This window comes from Oncorhynchus tshawytscha, linkage group LG03 (assembly GCF_018296145.1).
Source record: "Oncorhynchus tshawytscha isolate Ot180627B linkage group LG03, Otsh_v2.0, whole genome shotgun sequence".
Taxonomy (NCBI): Eukaryota; Metazoa; Chordata; class Actinopteri; order Salmoniformes; family Salmonidae; genus Oncorhynchus; species Oncorhynchus tshawytscha.
This window is the reverse complement of record NC_056431.1, coordinates 36,732,727-36,758,699: the sequence shown is the minus strand read 5'-3', so window position 1 is coordinate 36,758,699 and position 25,973 is coordinate 36,732,727. Positions and strand designations below refer to the sequence as shown.

Genomic DNA, 25,973 nt, shown 5'->3' with positions numbered 1-25,973 from the left:
AGAAGATTTAAAATAATCCAAACTCAAGTAATCTGATACAATAAACACAGTTTTTAACAAACACGGTAGATGGGAAAGTTTAATGAGCATGTCACAGTAGGAATCAAATGGTGACACAATCAAACCTCTCTGAAAGATAAAATCTGCTGTACTATCAGTCAAAGTAGGGTTTGGCGGTATCTTTGGGGTAAGGAGATGAGATTGTTATCAAAAACAGACTATGCAATGCGCCATACACCAGATAAGCAGCAATTAAAACCATTTGTAGTAAAAAAACACCCATTTTAAACCACTGAATCTAACAATTCGCAAGGAAAAAAAAGACAATTAACCAATTAAAATGTTAACAAATTAAAACATCAAATGCCCTACAAATGTTCAGCTGTAGCCTACTGGTCTACTAGAATCAGAAACCAAGTGTGTGCCCGAGCATTGGTTCCTTAGTTAGGACCCCAGTGTGTTCAATAGCCCTGAAGGTGTGTGCTGACAGGGATTTCACCCAGTGTGTGGATCTGGTCAATGCGCACAGTCACATTGCAGTAGGCTACCGCACAGTGAGGCAGCAGAGGGCCCTGTACACCAGCAGCAGCGTGCCCTGTAGAACAGGAAATCGCAGGTGGCGAGTCTACCAAGGGGGGTTTATCCTGGGCTAGCAAGCCAAGCACATCTAGACATTCTGTCACGGAGCAGATACCGACCTCCAGCTTCCACCACACAGCACAGCAAGACAAGGCAGGAGAGGACCCCGGAAGAATGGTAGAACATGGGTGAAAAACATGACTGTCGAGGAGTATCCAAGGCTAGCTGGCCCAACACCTCTAGACAATCAGTCACAGCGCAAATTTGTCCTCTCACGACTTTCAGGGAGGGCACCACACCGACACGGTGTCTGAGGTCAATCTGTGCCATTCTTTTTGTCTCATGCCCTGTAATTTATGTGTTAAATTAGCAAAAAAGTTACCAATCTATGCTTGAGTTATTTGTAAGAATCCAAGAATAACAATCCCTAATAATGTGACATGAGTATTTGTTGTTCTCGAACAAAGAAAACAATGACATTTATGGAGTTCATGTTTTGGGATGTAGCCAAGTTAATGTTAAAAATTGTTATCGGGTGATAATACAACCAAATTGCTGGGAGAATGAAAACAAAAATATATCCAGCTCCAAGGAAACTCAAAGTTCCCAACTGACTTAGTATTGCTTAATGGGTATTTGACCAGTAGTTCCCTCACAAAAATAACCAAATGTAAAGAGTACATGTTTATGTTGTGGCACAAAGTTGGTACTTAAAATACTCAATGTTGGCTTCCCCTCTTCCATAATATTGCCAAAAAGGCAGCCCATTTGTAGTTTAAGGAGCTATGTATGTATATGTTTTGTGAAATTTTATTTTTGTTATGGGGTAGTGCGCTAATGGTTGGCAGACTAGCAGTGTCTGGTGTCCATTATGTAATTTCATTTTTATGCACACCTTGTTAAACTGCTCAGGTTCGCTTACCATAAACAAATGAATACCCATGACCAAGCAAACACACTTTCTCCCCCTCTGTGAGGTAACGTCTACAGTGGTGTTGCAAGTAGCTCTGACGGTGGCGTGCCGTTTATGTGTGGTCATTATGAACATACAACAGTGAGTTGAGCTGAAGGGTATAGGGAGTTGTATAGTGCACAAGTTCCTATGTTTTCCCATAGCTACACACATCTACAATACAGTGTCCGTATGTAGGTTATATAATATGCACAACGGTTTACTTGACGACAAAAACTATAAAAAGGGCAGATATGTAGTAGTGCCCCGCATAAGTTTATGTACTCACTACACCGCAAAATCTTAGGGTAGCTACTAACATTGATCATGGGGGGGCTGATCAAATAACAGGTGTCAAGCTTAGAGATGGGGGATGGAAAGAGAGTCAAGGGGCCAAGAAAGACAATTGTCTGGACTCCCCTCCTTCCCATCCCCCTTTTCTTTCTTCTCTCAGTGAGCGAGACAGTGGGCGTACGTTCTCCCACTGGGTGCGGATGGGATGGCGACAGGCAGCAATTATATTGGTCGGGAGGAACACGTCTGGCAACAGGAATGTGACCCGTTTTGGGTTCCAGCTCTTCAGATAGGGGTCAGAGAATAGAGTGGAGGAGCTGGTGTCTGAGTGTGTGTGTCAGTGTGTGTGGGTGTGTTTCAGTGTGTTTGTGTCTGGGTGTGTGTGTGTGTTAAGGAGTAGAGACAAGGAAGGACTGGCAAAGTTCTGCCATTCCCACTAGTGCTCTAGAGGTAGGGGAATATGCAGGGGTGGAAGAGAAGAGGCCATTTCCATACTTGTCCCACTCAGGAAGATGACACCAAACACCCCCATTTTCTAAGCTCATTCTTCACCAGGTGAAAAGTCTCGTATTTTTCTCCAGTGGAATCTGAGAGGGGAACACTGGGTGGGACAATGGATAGACGGCAGGAGGGGGGCATGTGAAAGAAAAGGTATGGAATTCTTTACTGTTTCATTAACCAGTTTCCTCTATGGGCAAACATTCTTCCTATTGTAGGGCCTGAGGTCAACTATGTGGAGAATTTGGCTTGGTGAGTGTTATATGAGCGATCCAAGGGGATATATGTAATAAAACAGACACACACTTATACTCCCATGCATTCATAATTTCTGAGAGGTGGGAGTGAGGAGAGCGGGTATAGATGAGGCTCCGGGTGGTGATTGATTTGAAAACACAACTTAATTTAACCATAGATGACACAAGCCCAATTTTGCACTTGCAGATTGAAACTTGTGTGCTAAGAACTAAACTATTTAGAAAACAAAGTTGATGCAAACAAAGGTAAAGATGGCACAAAGAGCAGATTTGCACTCCGAATACACACATGCCTAATCCCAGAGTCTACATGAGCTTCGAGACTCAATTGAATTAGAAATGTAAATTAAATAAGTATGTTTACTTCAATGTCACGAGCGGTCTTAAAAAAAATGAAATATTAAATTAGATGCACTTTCATCCAGATGACTGTAAAATGGGACTTAAGCTTGACAATAGGTAGATCATCCTACCAATTTGTTTTTTACCCTCAACATTTCTAAGCGTATGGGTGGAATATTCAATACAACCTGCACGGAAGTAAACCTGCATGTCAACATCACTTCCCGCACACTTATAACCAGCCCTTTAATGGTGCAGGAACATTGTTGCGGATTTGACTGCATTCCTGCCCTTAGTGCACCATGTGACGATGACAACTTGCAAGTCCATCAATCACGCTAAAACCTGCCGTCAGTCACACAATTGAAAAGTGTCTGCATTTCCGTCTTTGCTTGTCCAAACTTGAGCGGAAGTCAGACAGGCATTAAGCAATGTAATGAAACAGATAATATTCCAAATCCACAGCTGTTCCATACGATGATAAAAAACACTTGTCTGGTGGGCGGAAAGCCCCACTGTCAAGTGGCACAAGGCTTCAAAGTTAGCCCATGCACCCAGAGCCCTGTGGAACATACAAGGCTTGGCAGGTCAAAAAGGGAGTTTTAGACCTCTGCTACAGGCACAACATTCCCCACCATCTCTTTCTGTTGCATCCCTCTCTATTGTTGTGCTCTCAACTTAAGTCTGATTGAGAAAGCAGTCAAAATAACAAAATAGAACCTTGGAGATATCATCGCCCTGACCTGGACCAGACATCTGGTTTCCTCCTTAGTCTTCCACAGCGTTGTATGGAGGTTGGTCGGAGGTTGTGCTGCAACATTTGCTTGTTGTAGAGCAGTGGTATTCAAAGTTGGGGTCGCTGGGGAACTGCAGTGGGATCGGCAATTTTTTATTTTAGGAGCAAAAAATTAAAAGTACAGATTTATGGGAAAATATACAAACGTTTTTTTTTAGAAATAACCAGTAGTCTGAAAATTTGGTCCCCGCTGAAAATGTTTGTGTGTGGTATTTTTAAATTTTTTTATTTTTTGGGGGGGGGATATTAGCTACAACAGCACTGACAGAGGTATTACCGAGTCCTACTAAGCTAGATGGAAGACGATTGTGTTAGTTTAAGACGTTGTCCAAGTGATACGCCGCAGCGAAACCGGGCTATATACATTCCCCACAACGTACCACCTCCCTATACCGTATCCAGATAACTCGGTTTCCATGTTGACCATATGTTTAAAATCCAATGATGCGGATGGCTGCGTCACAAATGGCACCCTATTCCCTATATAGTGCACTATAGTAGTGAACAGGACAGGGTGTCATTTGAATAGGGTGCCCTACATAGTTCCTTACATAGTGCACAACAGTATATAGGGAATAGGCTGCTCACGAGAAGAAAGAGCGGTGCTGACAAATCAAAAGGTGAAATTTCACATGCTTGTGGGTGAACGCCAACAAATACAGGTAAATTTGATTTCAGAGCACGTACCGTAACTGTCAGTCTGACATCTTCAACCAACACGTATTTTCGTATCTTTGCGTCCCATATGGATGTACCCTAAGGGGGAAAGTGGGAGGGGGGAGAGAGAGAGATCCATCACCTTCATTATGTAGCTATTATTCACGAACTATTTTCCCACAATGGAGTCACAACAACAACTATGAGCGAACATTGTAGTGAAAACCCGGCAGGGTGGTTAGAGTGTTGGACTAGTAACCGAAATGTTGCAAGTTCAAATCCCCGAGCTGACAAGGTACAAATCTGTCGTTCTGCCCCTGAACAGACAGTTAACCCACTGTTCCTAGGCCGTCATTGAAAATAAGAATTTGTTCTTAACTGACTTGCCTAGTTAAATAAAGGTAAAATAAAAATAAAATATGGCGAACTCTGACTTTGAAACATCACAGACAACCTGGTTTTAGATCACGGTCTCCAATAGTGTAGACCCAAAAGGGAACAGGAAACATAAGACTGCTTAGATGGAACGAACGTGCTTGTTTGTGGATGGCAACCAAATGTGAACACTAAAATGTTTGTCAAATGATCATACCGATCCTTTCTTCTCCCCGTCCGGTATCCTTTCGTCACCGCTTCCGCCGTCTCCTGAAGCCTGGTAGGAGAGACACCATTCATTAGCACAAATCGTAGCAAAACGTTTTACAACGGGAACTAAGAAGAACAAGTGTTTCTTATTGGAGAAGTTCAGGTTGGTCCCTCCCCATGTCAGCCTGTTTCCTCCTGTTTCCTTCCTAGTGAATGCATCAAGAGGAATGTTCATTTATTAATTGCACACAACATCCAAACACCACAGAAATACACAGGCGTATGCTATAAACACACTAACGTATGTTATTAATACTAAATGGATAACTAACATGTAATGCATCACAGAAATACATGGGATTTATGCCGAAAATATGTAACGTATGCAATTCAAGCCAAATGTATTACTAACTGACACATATTAAACAAATATGCTTAATTAGCGTAGATCGTGTACCTATGGCAACTTTGAATATTTCTACACATCACAGGGCTTGGGGATGTACTGTAGCATATCCAACTCCTACAGAAACAACTGGTTGTTTGTTCCCAAGAGTTCACTGTAAGTTTTAGCCTCCCTATAACTTGCTTAGCCAACAACTGTAGCTAAGTGTAACTAAGCTGTTGCACCTGTTTTTGTATCGGTAGCGGGTCAAGGGTCACTTACCGCATCCGAGTCATCCCCTTCCTCTTCACACTGTCTTTCAGCGGCCCGAGGGTCTCCAACGACCCTCAGCTCCCCGATCACCCCCTATGAAGGAAAATACAGAGGGAAGCACACGTATGCAAGCACACAGACACACACACACACAGTTGTCAATACATGGCCTGTACACATGTCAGCATTCTTCTCCCCCATTAAGCCCACACACGTTGGCCCTGCTCTACACAATAACAAACACATCAAACATTATCTTCCCTCTTAAGCCCTGTGTCTTAAAACATACATCCCTGATCTGTGTGGTGGTTTCTGGTGGAAAACCCCCTCTCGTGAGAGAAGCCGAGGGGTTTAATACAGCCGCCCCAAGTGTTGAGAAATGAAAAGGGCTCCTCTGATATGACACTCTGTCATCCTCCGTGGTCTTAGTCCATTAAACTCGCCATCACAATAGCCTCTTTCAATAACTCCCATTAATTCAGGGGACTCCAACCTTTTATAGCATGTGAGATACTTTATAAAATGATGTCACGAGCTAAAAAATGTCAAGAGCTACTCATTTTTCCCTTAGCTTTCAAATAGGCACTCTTCCCTAGGTCCTTAGTGTACAGGAGAAAGTAGTGCACCATTTCCTGCCAATATACCTGGTAAAATTATAGTTAATAAACAACTAAGGGGGCCCTATAAAATCCTCCCCACCCAAATTATGTTTTATATTTTCCCAAATGATGTATTCTCTGTTTAAAAGTTTCCTGGTTTTAGTTCTTTTTTGTTTTTCACTCTCCAAATGACAATTGTTCATAGAGAAAAAGCTAAATTGGATGTTTTGAGTCCGTGTCCGTGCGTAAATCTGATCAGAAGACACATTTTTTTTAGGTCTGGAAGAAAACTAACATATTTCGATTTTTGGGGATAATTCCCCTTTAACTGGGCATCTGACCCTTAAATTGTGCATCTAGCCAGTGACGAATGTGCCGACCTAGCAATGGTTCTTTACTGCTGCTGCTCATTCCATGGCAAAGTTTTGATTTGATTTGATTTGAAGTTTGCAAATAACAAATAGTATATACAAATTAAATACTTACTCATGATATACTTCTGCCAGGTAAGCCTACTTTGGAGTTAATTGAGAAGGTTTTGGGGAAAGTCTGTCAACCCACAAGACTTATCACATCAACTGGCTACACACTGAGTTACAGACAAAGGCACGCAACACACAGACAGGGGCAATATTGCTGGAAATGAATTGGCAGATAGTGTTAGGTTTGGCTTTTTAAGCCAATAGTGACTAAATAGGGGTGGGATAATGTCAATGTTGCATTGATTAGATAGTAGCCTGGAGCTGATATTTGTGAGAGTTGTTTATGACAGCTTGCGGTGGAAAACATTAAAAATTGCATATACTTCCTGAATTGTTTGGCGAGCCACTCATATGTGGGCTATTGACCTGTTGGAGACCCCTGTTTTAAACTGATAAAATCTCTCTTAGTTATGAGCTTCTCTTTCGATGAACACCCACAGTTGTGTTCATGAGCATTCAATGTCCCTAAGTAGTTATCAAAGACATGTATTTCATTTATTTGATTAGTCCATGAAGCTGTCTGTACAGGATAAGTGCCTTTTCATTTTCCCCTGTTACTTCCGGTCCTGGAAGCAGGTGCAATTGAACTTATCATGGTTGTATTACGCCATTATTTATGTTTCTATTGTAATTTGAGCCTGTGTCAACAAACAATGTATAGCTTTAACATATGTCAAAACTATCAATAATGCCAATCTCGTGGACTATCTAAATTTGACTTGAATGGCTACATTCCTCTCAAAAGGTAATTAATTGTAACTGGCCTTTACCTTCTGATTATAGGGTTAAGGGTTCAACTCTTCATTGAGTCTACAGATAATGCAAGTCTAACAACGGTCTTAAAAAGAGGAAACAAATCATTTTACACAGCTTAGACGAAAAAGACTATGCCCTGACATTTGGCCAAATACTTCTGTTTAAATCTCCTAATTTGGTCTTGCCAAGATAGGACAGATGGCCCGAGCTGTCTAAACGCCAAAGGAGTGCTATTTGGGACTTTGCTCTGAGAATTCCGATGCCCTGAGTTGTACTTGAAGACGTGTCCAATAATTGCTCAGCAAAATCAATCAACCGTGAGCAGGACTACAAACTTTTCACGGACATGAAATTAACCTCTGCCCCTCTCTTTTTTAATGTCTCTATCGCTCTGTGTCAATAAGCACAAAAAGACAACTCCCTCACCTTGAGGTTATTGGATTGCCCATTCACACTAAAACGATCATTGTTCCCTCTGACCACATTTTACCTAAATCATCCAATTATCTCAATTTAGTCAGAGACAGGTTCTGACCGTCTAAATTTACAAGACAGCAAGTAAAAAAATCCAATTACGATACTGTCTGAGAAGTCATGAATCAGCACAGACATATATATGTTAGTGAAGTAAAAAAAAAAAAAAAATGGGGATTCAATGCTGCATTATTTGTCAAAAGGCATGTACAACGTCTGTGTTTCAGTATGCTATACCTGTTCCCATTTTAACTTTTTTTTAAATCAAATTTTCAAAGATCAATTATCCCAGTCCATTCTCTAAATGTTACATCTTAGCGTTTACAGATTTGAATGTATACTGAACAAAAATATAAAACGCAACATGTAAAGTGTTGGACCAATGTTTCATGAGCTGAAATAAAAGATCCCCAAAATATTCCTTCTGCACAAAAAAACATATTTCTCTTAAATTTGTTTATATCCCTGTTACTGAGCATTTATCCTTTGCCAAGATAATCCATCCACCAGACAGGTGTGCCATATAGAGAAGCTGATGAAACTGCATGATCATTACACAGGTGCACCTTGTGCTGGGGAAAATAAAAGGCCACTAAAATATGCAGTTTTGTCACACAACACAATGCCACAGATTTCAGGGAGGGTGCAATTGGAATGCTGACTGGAGGAATGTCCGTCAGAGAATTGGATGTTCATTTCTCTACCATAAACCATCTGTGACCAACAGATGCATATCTGTATTCCCAGTTGTGAAATCCATAGATTACGGCATAATTAATTCATTTCAAAATAATTATTTCCTGATATGAACTGAAACTTAGTAAAATCTTTGAAATGGTTGAATGTTGCATTTATATTTTTGTTAATTGTTATAGCACAGAATAAAGGCCTAATTAGCTTACCAAGTCACCCGTGATACGAGTCAGTTTTCAATGAGGAAACCGGCCACGAGGGGCAACAGTGAGCGCTGTTACCTTCAAGTTGGTTTTGCTAGGGCGTTGTGGACGGGGATGGCGGATGGGCGTAAGCATCTGCCTCTGATTCTTTTATTTATTTATTAACCCTTATTTTACCAGGTAAATTGACTGAGAACACATTCTCATTTACAGAAAGATCTGGGGAATAGTTACAGGGGAGAGGAGGGGGGATGAATGAGCCAATTGTAAACTAGGGATGATTAGGTGACTGATGGTATCAGGGCCAGATTGGGAATTTAGCCAGGACACCGGGGTTAACGCCCCTACTCTTATGATAAGTGCCATGGGATCTTTAGTGACCACAGAGAGTCAGGACACCCATTTAACGTCCTATCCGAAAGACTGCATCCTCCACAGGGCAACGTCCCCAATCACTGCCCTGGGGCATTGGGATATGTTTTTAAACTAGAGGAAATAGTGCCACCTACTGGCCCTCCAACACCCCTTTCAGCAGCATCTGGTCTCCCATCTAGGGGCCGACCAGGACCAACGTTTGCAAGTTCGAATCCTGCGATAGAAAGTTGTTAACGTTTGAGAAACATGGATGAACGTCTAATTCTGACATTAAACTGTGAGAGCTAGTTGAATTAGTTACTTATACACACTTTAACTGCAAATTGGTGCCCACTACATGATCCCTAAACTAAAAGTGTCACCTTACAATCTACTGCATGACGAGAGAGCAACAGCCTTAGATAATAATGCATTGAAAACGAAATAAAGACCAACCGGCCTGGTCAACGGGGCACCTGTTTCACTGGTGCTTAGTGCTCAGAGACTCTGTCTGCTTGTACCCTCTGCTTACAAGGGCACCTGTCAGTTTGTGCTGGGTTCTGCATAGCAACGGTCGAAAGGTCAGCTACAGGACTTACAAGGGGTGGCAGGGAGGGCCAGCTGGAGCTTATTGCTTCCCCACTGTGAAGTCCAATAATTAAACTTGGTGTTTAAGAAGGTGGATGTTCAGGGTTAGACCACTTTTATGTTTTGATTTAAAGCAGGCCAATTGAGGGCAATCATATCATACAAATCATACATTTGTAAAAAAAAATATTAAAAAAATTTAAAAAAGGATGTACTTTGTTTGTGGGCGTATGAGAGTATCTGTATAATGAAAGGCGCTATATAAAATACATCTATCATAATAATAATTATTAGATATTAGCCAGGCACGGCTGTTACCGTTTCACACGCCGGACTCAGCTTGGCTGTGAGGACATGCAATTCTCTTGTTCAAAACAGAAAATCTGATCGGTCTCATTTCTGATTCCACTTGCCCCTGACACTGATATATATACACAGTGTACAAAACATTAAGAACACCTTAATATTGAGTTGCGTAACCTATTGCAGCTTTAAGAATGATCATACTTGATTAAATGTGGTGGTGTTTTTGTCTTACAGTAATGTTATACTATGCTATTATATTCGGTTCTGTTAGGTAGAATACTGTGATCATTATGTGATCTTGCAAACATTGATACAGCTTTGACCCAACTTTATTACACAAGCACCATTCATCTGAGTAGCCTGTTCTCTATGCATTGAAAATATGCGCAGAACATGATCCGCATATGCACAAAAGCTTCTGGAAGCATCCAGAAGTTTTGGCCGGCAAGCCATGGCCGAAAATCAAAGTCTGGTATGGTAATTTCTTATCAAGATCGTGGGTAAAATATTGATGGACTGTCCATGTTTTAAATGTGTAACTAAATCTTGTCAAATCGGGTGGATTGAGTTATTTGTGCCAGAAGGGCGTGGGCTGGAATTGAACTCACACTGACACAGTAGGCCTATATGCACGCTGAAGGCAATGGGCCCTAACCGCTAGACCACCCTAGACCAGGATTGAACTACAATTTGACAGTTCAATCGTAACCTTAGGTTCGCTAGAAACGCTATTATGTCCTCTGATGGCCCAAATGAGCCAGGGAATCACAAACAGTAGCCTATTATTGGTTTTCACACCATTCATTATGTGACAATGGATACACTAACGGAATTATGGACCAATATGGCCCCACTGGTCCGAATGACTCCATGAAGAGAAAGAGAACTGCGGGTTTCACAAGGCTCATTTGAATTTCCTAATGCCACAAAAGAGGGATCAAATTAAAATCCGTCATCTGTAAGTTAAATATAAGACAGGGTTTGGGGTAGAACTGCATTTCAAGTCCATCAGTCTAGGAAAGGTATTCATTTCTCACATCGACCAAGTTGAAACACAACGGCCACTGACCCTGATAACAAAAGATACAGTAATAGCATGATACATACCAGGAACTTATTGGGATCGGCCCCTCCAGCTTGGCCCACAAACACCCCGGCTCCAGACTCCAACTCCATCTCGTCTGGGGACCTCTCAAAGCGCACCACCTGGGGCTGGTCGTCGCAGTTGATGTAGAAGGTGACCTTGTCGTCCAGCACGGAGATGGAGAAGCGGTTCCACTGGTCAGCCAGATTGTGCACGGGGAAGGTGGCCGCCACGTACGACTCCTGCGAGTCGGGCTCCGTATAGTAGAAGATTACGTTCTGCCGGTTTGCCTTCACGGGCGACAGCTTGACACCCACATACATGATCTGCTGCAAGGGGTCCGTGACCGAGAAGATAACGCCACCATTGGTGGACTGGGGCTTCAGGTTGAAGAGGAGGGAGAAGTCCCGGTAAAAGGGGCTGGGAAGATGGGCGCGTGCCAGTTGGCCCGTGTTAGCGTCGGGACCGAACACGTAGCCGGGGCTGTTGTCGGGGCCATAGACCTTGGTGATCTCAGCCGGGGGAGGGTCCCCGATCAGCTGCAGAAGGGAGACGCTGCTCTCATCTACAGGAGAGAAACAGGAAGTTAGTACACAGCACACCGGAAACGGCGATGAAGGGGTGGGCTGCATGGCGGGAATGGATTTGAAAGATCTATTAGTCTGTTGGGGTTTGACACAGTGAGTTTAGGTCTGCGGGTTAAAGGCAGACTGCCAACACTTTCTTAGTAGTGTTTTGTGAGTCTTTTGGGAGGGAAGGGGGCAGCAATACTACATGTGCGTCATTAAACCCAGTGTCCGGTGTCACTTGAAGAGATGCTAATTAACGTGATGAAAGATAAATTATTCCTGGCCTAATATTTGAAAGAAATATGACCTGACATGGGAAACTTCCTAAGACTTCTGTCACAACTCCAAATGAGAATGGACATGAGATATCAAGGAAACATTACAAACAAATACATTACATGGATGGCGTTAACTGCAACCGACACACAGCCCAACAATTGTTTTTGCTAGAATACTTTGTAAAGCTAAAAAATTACATTTAGCTCTTAACTTTTGAAAGGCAACCCTATATGGGGGAATTTCTCAAAGGACCTAATTCAAACAAGCCAAGTCCTATTGCCTGCCTAAAATGGAGTTGGTTATAAAAACTAACATCAACTTTGACATATCCAAAAAAGGGTGGGGAAAACACTTCTCCTGGGACCTATAAGAACCTAATTCCTTGAACAGATACTGGAGGTACTTTAGCCAAAGCCCCCTGTGAATACATGACTGAGTGTGGGGGTAGACTTCCTTCACTAACATGGGATAAGGGGAATTCCATTCTAGCCAGCCTCAGACTTTATTTTTTACATGGACACAGCATAGTGATCCAATACTTATTTTGTGATCAAACAGCATTTCAAATAGATCCAAGGGGGGATATGACTGACTGTATGCAATAGCGCAAGGCACAACCTTGTTACGTTGTCTATATACATTTGACGTAACTCTTTAGTATCTTACAAGACAGGGCAGAAATAAATAGGTGACACAGCTAAACAGAAAATAGGAAGTCTGATGGGAAATGTTTATAAAAACCAGTCTATTCAAACAAGTGACTGCAAATTTTTTGGGGGAAATGGGAATCACTCACACAAAATCACGTTTTTGAAGGAGTGACTATAAAAGGGAGGATGACTACCCTTCATTGTACCGCAAATGAAATTGGAGTTAATTAACACTGTAGGATTCAGTTAGAGCAGATGCACAAGTATAGAAAACACTTCCTATGAGCATTGAGGCCTTATCAAACAGATTCTAGTTCCTTACATTCGAGTACAGATGTAAAGTCTAAACCGTATGCTTATGACACATTACAACACAGAATTAGGATTTCTTTGGATCACAAGCTCATCACAAATAAATATAAGTCTAAGCGCAAATCAGCATGTAGTTTTGTAAAGAGTAGAACAATTATGCACTGCATACTCTGCATAAGGATCAATTCTAAGAATTAATACATTAAAAAAAACATCTCAAAATTCCATACATTTCCGAATTGAATGAAAATAATGAATGCATTCATTTTATGGAATTTATCTAATGAAATTCCTGACTTCTCCCAAAACCTTCAGCACACACACCAGTTCCCCTTAATTTCATTACATCAGTTAAATGTCATAAAGTCAGGGCAACATAAGTCCTACAGCTAGGTTCCCCAAATATCTGTGCTCCCTCTTCAGTCACCCCGGGTGACTCTGGACTGGGTTCAGTACATACATTTTTGGGGAAATAAACAGAGAACACGAAGATCTTGTGATTCAGAGAGACTAAATGTTCTATTGCATGCTGATCATCAAATAATCTTGCACAAGTAGTCTATTTCATCATAATTCTAATTCAAAATATAAAACAATACATGTCTATAAATATTGAACATTATGGGATACAAAAATCCTCTGTCAAGGCTAAAGAAGAAACTTCAAATGGGAAGTTGTGTTTTCTGATGCATGCATTCACGAGTTTCACAAAGCCAGTCATGCTATGTGTCGTGGTGCCAAGAAGGCTTGGTAGTGGAGAGCCTCACTGTGATCCAAATATTATAGTTTGGGCCCCCCTGGAATCCAGGCATTAAAAAGGAATTCAACAGTAGGCTATGCAAAAATGTATTGACCATAGTAGGGAATCAACTAAATGTATTGAGAATGAATTAACTTGCCCAAATGTATCATAAGACATGACCAGAATGCATCAGCGATTCCTATTTACTGCAACTTTCTGAAGAGGCAAGAAGAACGCATGTCTGTGTGCATTGCGCACCTCTACCACGTGTTGCTGTTAGCGTCTTCTGGTAGATTGAAAGGCTTTCCCAAAAACTTTCTCAGTTAAATGTTGTTAACTACAAAGTAGCCTATGCTCACCTGGCAGAATTGTATAATGATTATTTTCATCAATCCAGTGGGTATTTGTTTAGCAAACTACCATCACGTGCGCTACAAAAACACCACTAAACAGCCTCTTGCTAGCTGCACACTTGAATGAAAGGTTAATTACACCCCCAAAAAAAAAGTTTAATGTTCTCTTACTTAGAAAATAGTCCTGATCATATAGGCCTAGACAATGTCCAAAACAACTAACAATACACATTTTCAGTAATTTAAATTGCCTACTCTATGCACTTGTGTAAAACATTGCTCTATGATTGAGTTTTACCCACAGGCCTGGCCATCTGCAGATGGGTTCTATTCATCATCCCTAAAATGACCTTTGTTACTCAGGATACTGACAAAATGGTGGATGTGCCTATTAAACAATTTAGAATCAATCAATCAGTAAATAAAGACAAAACGTATTGCAACAATGAGAAATGGAACAACTTTTCACCGGGTTTATGAAGTGTGATGGAAAGGTTTTTCCCTCTCAAACGTAAAGCTAAAGGAATGCCTTTGCTGATGTCAGTGAATGCACCGGTATTGTGTCATCTAAAGGACAGTGAGTCATACGAAATTATTGAAACACATTGGACTGTGTGCAGGGGTTCAAGATTGGCATTTTAACTAGGATCGCCATTCAAACCCCCAAAATAAGCATTTGTCACCCATTGACAGTTTAAAAAGACTTGGCCAATCAGGCAGTGAATAGGACAGCTTCTGAAAAGGTCCTGCTGGGGTTTATGGTCCCCGTTTGTCATGTCCTCTACATTTATTGACCACAAGATTGAATGCCGCACATTTCTGTTTTCCCACCACTTTGAGACATTAAACATACACATTCTGCTGAAGCCCCTTCACATAATATATACAGCGAACACTACAACAGAAGTAAACTCCTTCCTCCGCTTCTCTTTTGTCCTCGTGAGGCTACACAAATGTTGAGTTTACTGGGGAAGCTGTGAAGTGCTGGGGAAGCTGTGAAGCCAGCTGTAGACTTTTGAGTGAATTTGTTTATGGGTCGGTTACTAAATAATGTTATGTACATTAACTATTACCTAATTGTGTTCATGAGTCTGTTATTAAATGTGTATGTTTACTGCTTTGCATTAAATCATGTATGGCTACAAATATTGTATATAGGCAACATTTATTCATATTTGCAGAATATTGTATATATAATCTACAGAATTTGGTTCAGTTATGGCCTGAATATTGTATATAAATTCATGAATATGGTTAAATAAAGGCTGAAAGCTAAAAACAGACAATACCTAGTTTCCAGTATGTCTTTTTGTTTTAAAGAAAGTATTTTCATTTCTCGTGTTTTTACACCATGCATTAATATCAATAATTCACTATAAAAACACATTTATGATCGAAAAAAGCTCAGCAAAAACACAAAAAATTGGGACAAAAATAGGCCTAAAATATTATTTTTTCCAAATAACAAATAAATAAATAAGAGTAAGCTACATGACAATGCAGCGCCATTAAATGTTCAGAACAAATCATCCAAGAATATGCTTGTTCTGGTCTCATAAGGATTGTGGAGTCATTAAAAGGGTTGCAAGTGTCCAAGTAGGCTATGTGCTCATTTTTCTCAGATGGATTTTGGCTTATTCACAAATGCAACTTGAAAGTGTAGGAAACCCTTTTCAGGCAAGACTCCAGCCATTCAGTCCTGAGCGGTGTTCGACTACCCATACTAACATACTGTATACTACATTTTGGTATACTGTAAACGGAACAGTATCCTTTCAGTTGAGTGTACTAGCTCTTCACCTGTCTACGGAAAGTTGATGCTGTTGCTATGCAACCCCTTGCTAGCTAGTTAGCATAACAAATTACTAGTTAGACATTTTACGACTTCGGGTGTGTTCTTAAATTCAATCTGGAGTGTGCTCTTAAATTCAGAGCGTTGTCAGATTGTCTGTGTGGAAATTGAGCTTTTCGCTCTCTGAGCGCACACTGGAAGCTCAGGCCGAGGAGTAGGGTTGATTTGAGCGTTCTGACCTTACAGCAGCAGTCAAGCACCCAAGCTAATGTTGACTAGCTTGCTAGCTACTTCCAGACATAAACCAGACCACTCTGACCATTTTACTCATCCTAGCAGAGCTGGTTAGGCAGTTTTCATGTTATCCAGACCGTTGGTGACTGTAACTGTGCTGCTGGCAAAAATTTAATTATGCTTTTTTGCTGACGTTTATTGACTCAGGCCATATTCAACAGGTGGTGAGCACTCTATTCTACACTTTGGTACACTCAGACGAGAGTGCTCTGAAATCAGAGTAGATATCCAGAGCGAATTTACGAAAGCACCCGAATGTCCATTGAGAACGCACAACAACTATACCATTTAGCTAAGCTAAGAATGATGGGAATAAGCAAGTCAATAAACGTTGGGTAGTTAGATAGCCTATAGTTAATATACTGGAAAGTTTGAGGTATAAGTAGCCAACCAACGTCAGGTAGCTAGCTAACATATCGCTATGCTATGCGGTTCATAAGGACAGTGTGTGGCTAAAAAATTGTCAGACAACATAACGTGTAAGGTAACTTACTTGAAAAGTCATTACTTTATTACATTGCTCAACATTTTCTTAACATTTGACATAATTAGTTAAAGCAATGAATTTGTATTCGCTCTCGTTGTACTTTGGCTGCATATTTTCCGCCATTTTCTTCAAATCTGAAAACAATGTAAAGCCACACTTATTTCCTAAAGCGTTACATTATGGGCCCTAAAGTATGGAAATAGTGTCCTCTGTGTGTATAATTCATATTTTGGCAAATTTAGTATGACATCTGGGAACTTTTGGCAGACTAACTATATCCATACTATATACTCAATTCAAGTCACAAATAGTATGGTTAGTGCGGTTAGCATGAGTATTCGAACACAGCTCTGGTGAAGGCTACTTCTGAACCAGTGACAACAGATCCTTTGGTTACTTGTGGTAGGCGTGGAATGCCAGCAAGTTGCTTCTCCATTCTCATGTCATCTCTTTGCTACTGTCGTGAACATTTCAGAGTTATAAAAAAGGGCCCTTTTCAGGGAATGGGTTATTAATTAAGCCTTGAAAGTTGATGCTAACAGTTCCTACAGGTATCCTAACTTTTGTTGATTACTTACAAACCCTCTAAAAGCAGTGTTGGAACAGACTGTGTTACTACACCCTCTTAAGCATTATTTGAACAGTATTGTACTACAGGAAGTAGTATTTTGCTATCATAGTGGCCAGAAAAATGCAATTAACAAAAGACAGAGCATTATAACCATTAAAAGTGTAGGTCTTTCCTTTGAAAGAAATTGCAAAGAAAGCCAAGGTGTCAGTGTGAGTAGTTTCCTACACCATCAAAAGGTACTTGGAAACTGGAGGGAACAAAGCCAAATCCACAACAGAATCAGAAGACACGTTTTTGAGAGTCAACAGCTTGCGTGATAGGCAGCTCACAGGGCAACAGCATCAAGCACAGCTTAACACTGGTCGAAGTAAGCAAGTCTGTTTCAACAGTGAAGAGAACACTTCGAGATGCAGGGTTGACAGGTCAAATGGTAGTAAGAAAGCCATTGCTAAGATGGCAAAATAAGAAAAATAGGCTTGCCTGGGCCATGAAGCACCACCACCAGTAGACTACTAAAGAGTGGCAGAAAGTCTTACGGACTGATGAAAATTTGAAATCTTCAGTCCATCACGCAGGGGTTTTGTACGCCGTCGAGTAGGCGAAAGGATGGTTCCTCAGTGTGACACCAAACATGGAGGAAGTGTGATGGTCTGGGGCTCTTTTGCTGGATCCAGAGTGAGTGGCACCCCTAACCAAAATGGCTACCACAGCATTTTGCAGCACAATGCAAGACCCTCCGGTGTACGCCTAGTTGGTCAGGGGTTCATCCTACAGCAAGATAATGACCCAAAGCATACCTCCAGGCAATGTCAGAACTATCGTAGAAGAACATAACAAGACCATATGCTTCAAATCATTGAATGGCAGTCTCCAGACTTAAACCCCATCAAGCTGGTTTGGGATGAACTGGGCAGAAGGGTGAAAGCAAATCAACCTACAGTGCCTTGCGAAAGTATTCACCCCCTTGACATTTTTTATATTTTGTTGCCGTACAACCTGGAATTAAAATAGATTTTTGGGGGGTTTATTTAATTTGATTTACACAATATGCCTACCACTTTGAAGATGCAAAATATTTTTTATTGTGAAACAAACTAGATATGACTAAAAAAGGGAAAAGTTGAGGGTGCATAACTATTCACCCCCTCAAAGTCAATACTTTGTAGAGCCACCTTTTGCAGCAATTACAGCTGCATGTCTCTTGGGATATGTCTATAAGCTTGGCACATCTAGCCATTGGGATTTTTGCCCATTCTTCAAGGCAAAACTGTTCCAGCTCCTTCAAGTTGGATGGGTTCCACTCGTGTATAGCAATCTTTAAGTCATACAACAGATTCTCAATTGGATTGATGTCTGGGCTTTGACTAGGACATCCCAAGACATTTAAATGTTTCCCATTGAACCCCTCGAGTGTTGCTTTAGCAGTATGCTTCGGGTCATTGTCCTGCAGGAAGGTGAACCTCCGTCCCAGTCTCAAATCTCTGGAAGACTGAAACAGGTTTCCCTCAAGAATTTCCCTGTATTTAGCACCATCCATCATTCCTTCAATTCTGACCAGTTTCCCAGTCCCTGCCGATGAAAAACATCCCCACAGCATGATGCGGACACCACCATGCTTCACTGTGGGGATGGTGTTTTCGGGGGTGACGAGAGGTGTTAGGTTTTTGCCAGACATAGCGTTTTCGCTACATTTTTGTCTCATCTGACCAGAGTACAGTCTTCATATGTTTGGGGAGTCTCCCACATGACTTTTGGTGAACACCACACGTTTGTTTACTTTTTTCTCTGTGGAGTGTATGGCTTAAAGTGGTCCTATGGACAGATACTCAAATCTCCGCTGTGAAGCTTTGCAGCTCCTTTGTTGCCTCTCTGATTCATGCCCTCCTTGCCTGGTCAGTGAATTTTGGTGGGGGGCCCTCCCTTGGCAGATTTGTTGTGGTGCCATATTCTTTCCATTTTTTAATAATAGATTTAAATGGTGCTGTGGGATGTTCAATGTTTCGGATATTTATTTTATAACCCAACCCTGATCTGTACTTGTCCTTGACCTGCCGGCCCAGACGGCATCCCTAGCTGTGTCTTCAGAGCATGCGCAGACCAGCTGGCTGGTGTGTTTACAGACATATTCAAATTCAAATTTTATTACTCACATGCACCGAATACAACAGATGTAGACCTTACAGTGAAATGCTTACTTACAAGCCCCTAACCAAGAGTGCAGTTTCAAAAATATGGATAAGAATAAGAGCTAAAAGTAACAAGTAAATAAAGAGCAGCAGTAAAAAATAACATAAAGGGGGGTGCCGGTACAGAGTCAATGTGCGGGAGCACCGGTTAGTTTAGGTAGTATGTACATAGATTTAATTAAAAGTGACTATGCATAGATGACAACAAAGAATGGCAGTGGTGTGGAGGGGAGCAATGCAAATAGTCTGGGTAGCCGTTTGACTAGATGTTCAGGAGTCTTATGGCTTGGGGGTAGAAGCTGTTGAGAAGCCTCTTGGACCTAGACTTGGTGCTCGGGTACCGCTTGCCGTGTGGTAGCAGAGAGAACAGTCTGACTAGGGTGGCTGGAGTCTTTGACAATTTTTAAGGGCCTTCCTCTGATACCAATCTCTCCCTATCCCAGTCTGCGGACCTCACATGCTTCAAGATGGCCACCATTGTTCCTGTACCCAAGAATGCAAAGGTAACTGAACTAAACTACTATCACTTCTGTGATCATGAAGTGCTTTGAGAGACTTGTCCAGGATCATATCACCTCCACCTTACCTGTCACCCTAGACCCACTTCAATTTGCTTACCGATGCAATCATCATCACACTGCCCAATCAAGGTTCTTTCAGGGAAAATCCCAGAACTCCTGAAGATAAGGAGACGAAGGGAAGTGACAGTTTGGGATTTGAAGTCAGGGCGCAACCCTGTATCTGGTGGCCAGTTCGATTCCAAAACTCTCCATGGGAAAATGGGAAATATCTGGTGGATTGGGAATGTCATCATTGGTGAACTTTGGAGTCGCTCTGGCTATGCTGCTATGCTTCGTCACCAATTACTACATCCCTTGGGGCGCCTGATAACTGCAATAATGCCTTTCGCATCACAACAAGCTTTTACGTTGTCTAGACCTGTTCTTATGGGGGTCAAAAGATCAACAGGACACATGGAATCCCCATGGTTGCAAAATCGAATTACCTGATGTTTTCAAAGCACATGTTCTCTATAAGGTTATATAATGTTTAATAACTAAATTAAACAAATTACATTTGGAGGCAAACAAGGACTGTTTGTATGTTACTTTGGACTTTCTGCATTAGACATGACTATGGGTTTGGCGTTATTTTCCTGCTTTCCCTGCCTTTGTTTGAACCATGTTATTCAGTGTTAAGAGTACACCATGAAGTTGTGAGGTCAATTTGAGGTCAAGTACTGAACAGCATAATACTTGTTGTGCCAGGCCATAGGATAATTTAGGTCAACCTCACACTAAGCATCAGATTAGGGCTTTGTCAGATTCTGTTCAGCAGCGACTGTTGACTATATCTTAATTAATTCAATTTTAGATACTGCATGCATCAGATGAGAGACAATGATTAATGCCATAGTGTTCTAAATTTGTACGAAAAGTAAAGATGTGCACTTATAGTTAACTATTGTTTCTTTATCCCATGTAATGCATTCTCAGTGAATTTGGAGATGTTTATTTTTTTTTGTATTCAGAGAAATTAGTAATTTATGTTGTTAGGTTTATGTCCCATCCTGATAATACCATGTTTCCATGTGTCCAATAACACCATTCCATCTCATATTGCTCAAATAAACAGCAAACCTGGTTTCAAAAAACAGATAAAGCAACACCTCACGGCTCAATAACTCTCCCCTATTTGACCTAGGTAGTTAGTATGTATTGATATGTAGGCTCTGTGTGCTTTTAAAAATAGCTGTTCTTGTCTATTACTGTTCTGTATTATGTAATGTTTCATGTTTTGTGTGGACCCCAGGAAGAGTAGCTGCTGCTTTTCCGAATAAAATACAAAATATACAAATACCATGTTCTGACCAATAGATGGTGTGGTTCCTGCTATTAGGTGATAAAAAAAATGGTTATTGGTTATAATATATTGGTTTCCTTATAAGCAGTCTATGGACAAGGTATGACATCAACCCATGCTTTGGTTGTGTTTCTATGGCCACTGTGTCAAATACTAACTTCTTTGCATTTGTGGCACAAATTCAATACAAGTCAATGGTACCTAGACTAGCATTTTCATGCATCATATCCACATCTATAAGTAAAATCATTGAGTTACACAATACATTTCAGACACTTTAGGATGATTTAAACATGACAATATAAGTACGATTTTGTAATTTGGGTGAACTACTCCTTTAACATACTCTCAACTTTTTCACCTAATTGCAGGAACAGCACCATATAGTGGTCAGAATCTTGTAATATCAGGATGTAGGATGGGACTTAAATCTTTAAAAAAACATCACCAAAGCCACTGGGAATACATTACATAGGATGAAGACAATACTCCGAGCCGCAGCTCCATACAACTTGTCAGACACCGAGAACTGTTACTATATACTTGTTGTTGGGGTGGGATTGTCATGGGTTGTGGAGAGTCCATGGGTGGATTTTGACGATTCCATTGGATTCATCATGTCTAATTCACTGATAGAAAAAGGTTTGGTCCAAACCGGATGTTAGGTACAATATTTATTTAACATTATATGAATCCTATAATTAAATTAAATTATATTTAAAAAATATATTTTGCAGGAATGCTAATCTTATCTGTTGCTAGCAGAAATGATTTCAGAAAAATCTGAGATGGTGGGTGTCGAAATCCTTGTTCTTGTCTATTTAAAGTGCAATGACCCCTGTGCTACACGCGGAGAGAGGACATTTAAGCATCTTCCTGGGTATGACGCTACATGCTTGGCACACCTGTATTTGGGGAGTTTCTCCCATTCTTCTGTGCAGATCCTATCAAGTTATGTCAGGTCGGATGGGGAGCATTGCTGCACAGTTATTTTCTGGTCTCTCCAGTTCGATCAGGTTTAAGTCCGGGCTCTGCCTGGGCCACTCATTCCCACAGCATGATTCTGCCACCATGCTTCACCATAGGGATGGTGCCTGGTTTCCTCCAGACGTGACGAAAGGAATTCAGGCCAAACAGTTAAATCTTGGTTTCAACAGACCAGATAATCTTGTTTCTCATGGTCTAAGAGTCTTTAGGTGCCTTTTGGAAAACCCCAAGTGAGTTGGCATGTGCCTTTTACTGAGGAGTGGCTTCCGTCTGCCTATTCTACCGTAAAGGCCTGATTGGTAGAGTGCTACAGAGATGGTTCTCCTTCTGGAAGGTTCTCCCATCTCCACAGAGGAACTCTAGAGCTCTGGCAGAGTGACCATCGGGTTCTTGGTCACCTCTCTGACCAAAGCCCTTCAACGATTGCTCAGTTTGGCCCGGGCGGCCAGCTCTAGGAAGAGTTTTGGTGGTTCCAAACTTCTTCCATTTAAGAATGATGGAGGCCACTGTGTTCTTGGGAACGTTCAATGCTGCAGAAATGAGTTAGTACCCTTCCACAGATCTGTGCCTCGACACAATCCTGTCTCGGAGCTCTACGGACAATACCTTATGGCTTGGTTTTTGCTCTGACATACACTGTCAACTGTGGGACCTTATATAGACAGGTGTGTGCCTTTCCAAATCGTGTGCAATCAATTGAATTTTCCACAGGTGGACTTCAATCAAGTTGCAGAAACATCTCAAGGATGATCAATGGAAACAGGATGCACCCGAGCTCAATTTCTAGTCTCATAGCAAAGGGTCTAAATACTTATGTAAACAAGTTATTTTTTTATTTTGAATACCTTGCAAACATTTCTAAAAACCTATTTTCGCTTTGTCATTATGAGGTATTGTGTGTAGATTGTTGAGGATAAATATATATATATATTTTTAATATATCATTTTTAGAATAAGGCTGTAACGTAACAAAATGTGAAAAAAGTCAAGAGGTCTGAATACTTTCCGAAGGCACTGTATAGACATAGAACTGTTTTACCCGCTTTTACCCAATTCTCTTCGTAGCTCATCCTATATAACTACTACTGTAAAAACCTTTTCTATTCATATACTGTCACTTTACACCATTTATACACAGAGTTTACAAAACATTAGGAGCTATTTCCATGACAGTCTGATCAGGTGAATCCGGGTCAAAGCCATGATCCCTTATTGATGTCACCTGTAAAATCCACTTCAATTAGTGTAGATGAAGGGGAGGAGACCGGTTAAAGGAGTTTTAAGCCTTGAGACAATTGAAACAGACATTGTGTCTGTGTGCCATAGAGAGGGTGAATGGGCAAGATAAAATATGTAAGTGCCTTTGAATGAGGTATGGTAGTAGGTGCCAGGAGCACCGGTTTGACTGTGTCAAGAACTGCAACGTTGCAACACTACCTCCAGTGTTATTCACTCTCAACAGTTTCCCCTGTGTATCAAGAATTGTCCACCACCCGAAGGACTTACAGCTAACTTGACAACTGAGGGAAGCATTGGAAACAACATGGGCCAGCATCCCTGTGGAACGCTTTTGAAACCTTGTAGTCCATGCCCCAACGAATTGAAGCTGTTCTGAGGGCAAAAGGGGGTGCAACTCAATATTAGCAAGGTGTTCCTAATGTTTTTGTAAACTCAGTATATATTATATTCCGGACTAAGTCATTGCTCGTTCTGATAATTCTTAATTTCTTGTTTTTTACTTTTGGATTATGCGTGTATTGTCATTGTACTGCTAGATATTTATTGCACTGTTGGAGCGAGAAACATAAGCATTTAGCTGCACCGGTGATAACATCTGCAAATCTGTGAACGCAACCAATAAACTTTGATTAGGTTTAGTGTGGACAGCAGCTACGTTAAAAAAAATCCTGCACATGCGCAAAAATCACTCTTTAGCCACGGCAAAGTGAGTCTCCAGACAATCCAGACAATCCAATGGGTTACCCGACCAAAGACATTACATGCTCTTAAAAATATGTTCTCCATGAGAACATTGCATCATATCAGTTGTTGCCTCTCTAGAGCAAATAAACTCATATGCAACGTTGGAAAAAGAATACTAGCACGGATAGTCCGACATCAAACATCTTCAATACTCATCCTAAAATTAGGCTTCATAGAAGCTCTCCGAGGACTGAGCGGTAAAACTAAAGCCACTAGGAAGATGAGACAGGATACACTACCTCCAGCTGTGCAGTTCGCAGGCAACATGATACTGTTCAAGTACACTACCGGTAATCTCTACAGAGCACAGCAGAAACATAAATGTTAAGGCAGAATGCTTTTTTTTTTTAAATGGGCTCTGGAATATTTGGGGATTTGTGAAATGTTGCCGACTCCATCTTTCACATCATCTCACACTCCAATGTTCCTAATCCTATCAACTCAGAAATGGACAACATGGGAATGTTACACCTTGGGACATTTGGCAGGGTGTTCTTTCAATGCTTGAAAAAACAAATAGCTTTGGAAAGACCAAAATGACCAAAAGTACACTACAAACGTATGTGGACAACCCATCAAATTAGTGGATTCAACTATTTCAGCCACACCCATTGCCGACAGTCGTATAAATTCGAGCACACAGCCATGCAATCTCCATAGACAAACATTGGCAGTAGAATGGCCTTACTGAAGATATTTATTTTTTACCTTTATTTAACTAGGCAAGTCAGTTAAGAACAAATTCTTATTTTCAATGACAGCCTAGGAACAGTGGGTTAACTGCCTGTTTAGGGGCAGAACAACAGATTTGTACCTTGTCAGCCCGGGGATTTGAACTTGCAACCTTCCAGTTACTAGTCCAACGCTCTAACCACTAGGCTACCCTGCCGCCCCAAAAGATCAGTGCCTTTCAACGTGGCACCGTCAAAGGATGCCACCTTTCCAACAAGTCAGTTCATCAAATTTCTGCCCTGCTATAGCTGCCCCAGTCAACTGTAAGTGGAAACGTCTAGGTGCAACAACGGCTCAGCCGTGAAGTGGTACGCCACACAAGCAAACGGAACGGGACAGCAGAGTGCTGAAGCGCGTACAAATCGCAAGTCATCAGTTGCAACACTTACTACAGACTTACTGTCAACACTAAACTGCCTGTGGAAGCAACGTCAGCATAATAACTGTTCGTCGAGAGCTTCATGAAATTGGTTTCCATGGCGAGCATCCGCACACAAGCCTAAGATCCCTATGCGCAATGCCAAGCCTAGGCTGGAGTGGTGTAAAGCTTGCTACCATTGGAGTCTGGAGCAGTGGAAACATGTTCTCTTGAGTGATGGATCACGCTTCACCATCTGGCAGTCCGACGGACGAATCTGGGTGCCAGGAGAATGCTACCTGCCAAAATTCAGTGTCAACTGTAACGTTTTGTGGAGGAGGAAAAATAGTCAGAGGCTGTTTTTCATGGTTCGGGCTAGGCCCCTTAGTTCCAATGAAGGGACATTAACTCTACAGCATACATCATTGTATTTATCTGAACTTGCATTATTTCCGCTTGCCTCCAGCCTAGCATTTTGTTTGGTGCAGCGGGGGTTAATATAAGCCTCACTGTCTGCCTTTCCGACCTCTGCCTGTCGAGAACTTTTTCAGAGCCATGCGAAATCATGCATCACCATCATTCTAATACACACATCCAAGTAAATACCAATAGAAAAAAAGTTTAAATAAATGGAAATGCAGCTAGTGTACTGTCATTC

At 41.3% G+C, this 25,973-nt stretch overlaps 1 protein-coding gene across 2 annotated transcripts in view; it reads right to left on the bottom strand.

Annotated features, from left to right (window-relative positions):
* LOC112234908 (collagen alpha-1(XVIII) chain) overlaps positions 1 to 25,973 on the bottom strand; it is a 169,788-nt gene that overhangs the window by 64,242 nt on the left and 79,573 nt on the right. For both annotated transcript variants that reach the window (XM_024403234.2, XM_024403226.2), the window contains 4 exons: positions 11,181 to 11,722; positions 5,628 to 5,711; positions 4,968 to 5,027; positions 4,406 to 4,474 (listed from right to left, as the gene is read on the bottom strand). In XM_024403234.2, coding sequence (XP_024259002.1) covers positions 4,406 to 4,474; positions 4,968 to 5,027; positions 5,628 to 5,711; positions 11,181 to 11,722 — 755 coding nt within the window. The remainder of the gene's footprint in view (positions 1 to 4,405; positions 4,475 to 4,967; positions 5,028 to 5,627; positions 5,712 to 11,180; positions 11,723 to 25,973) is intronic.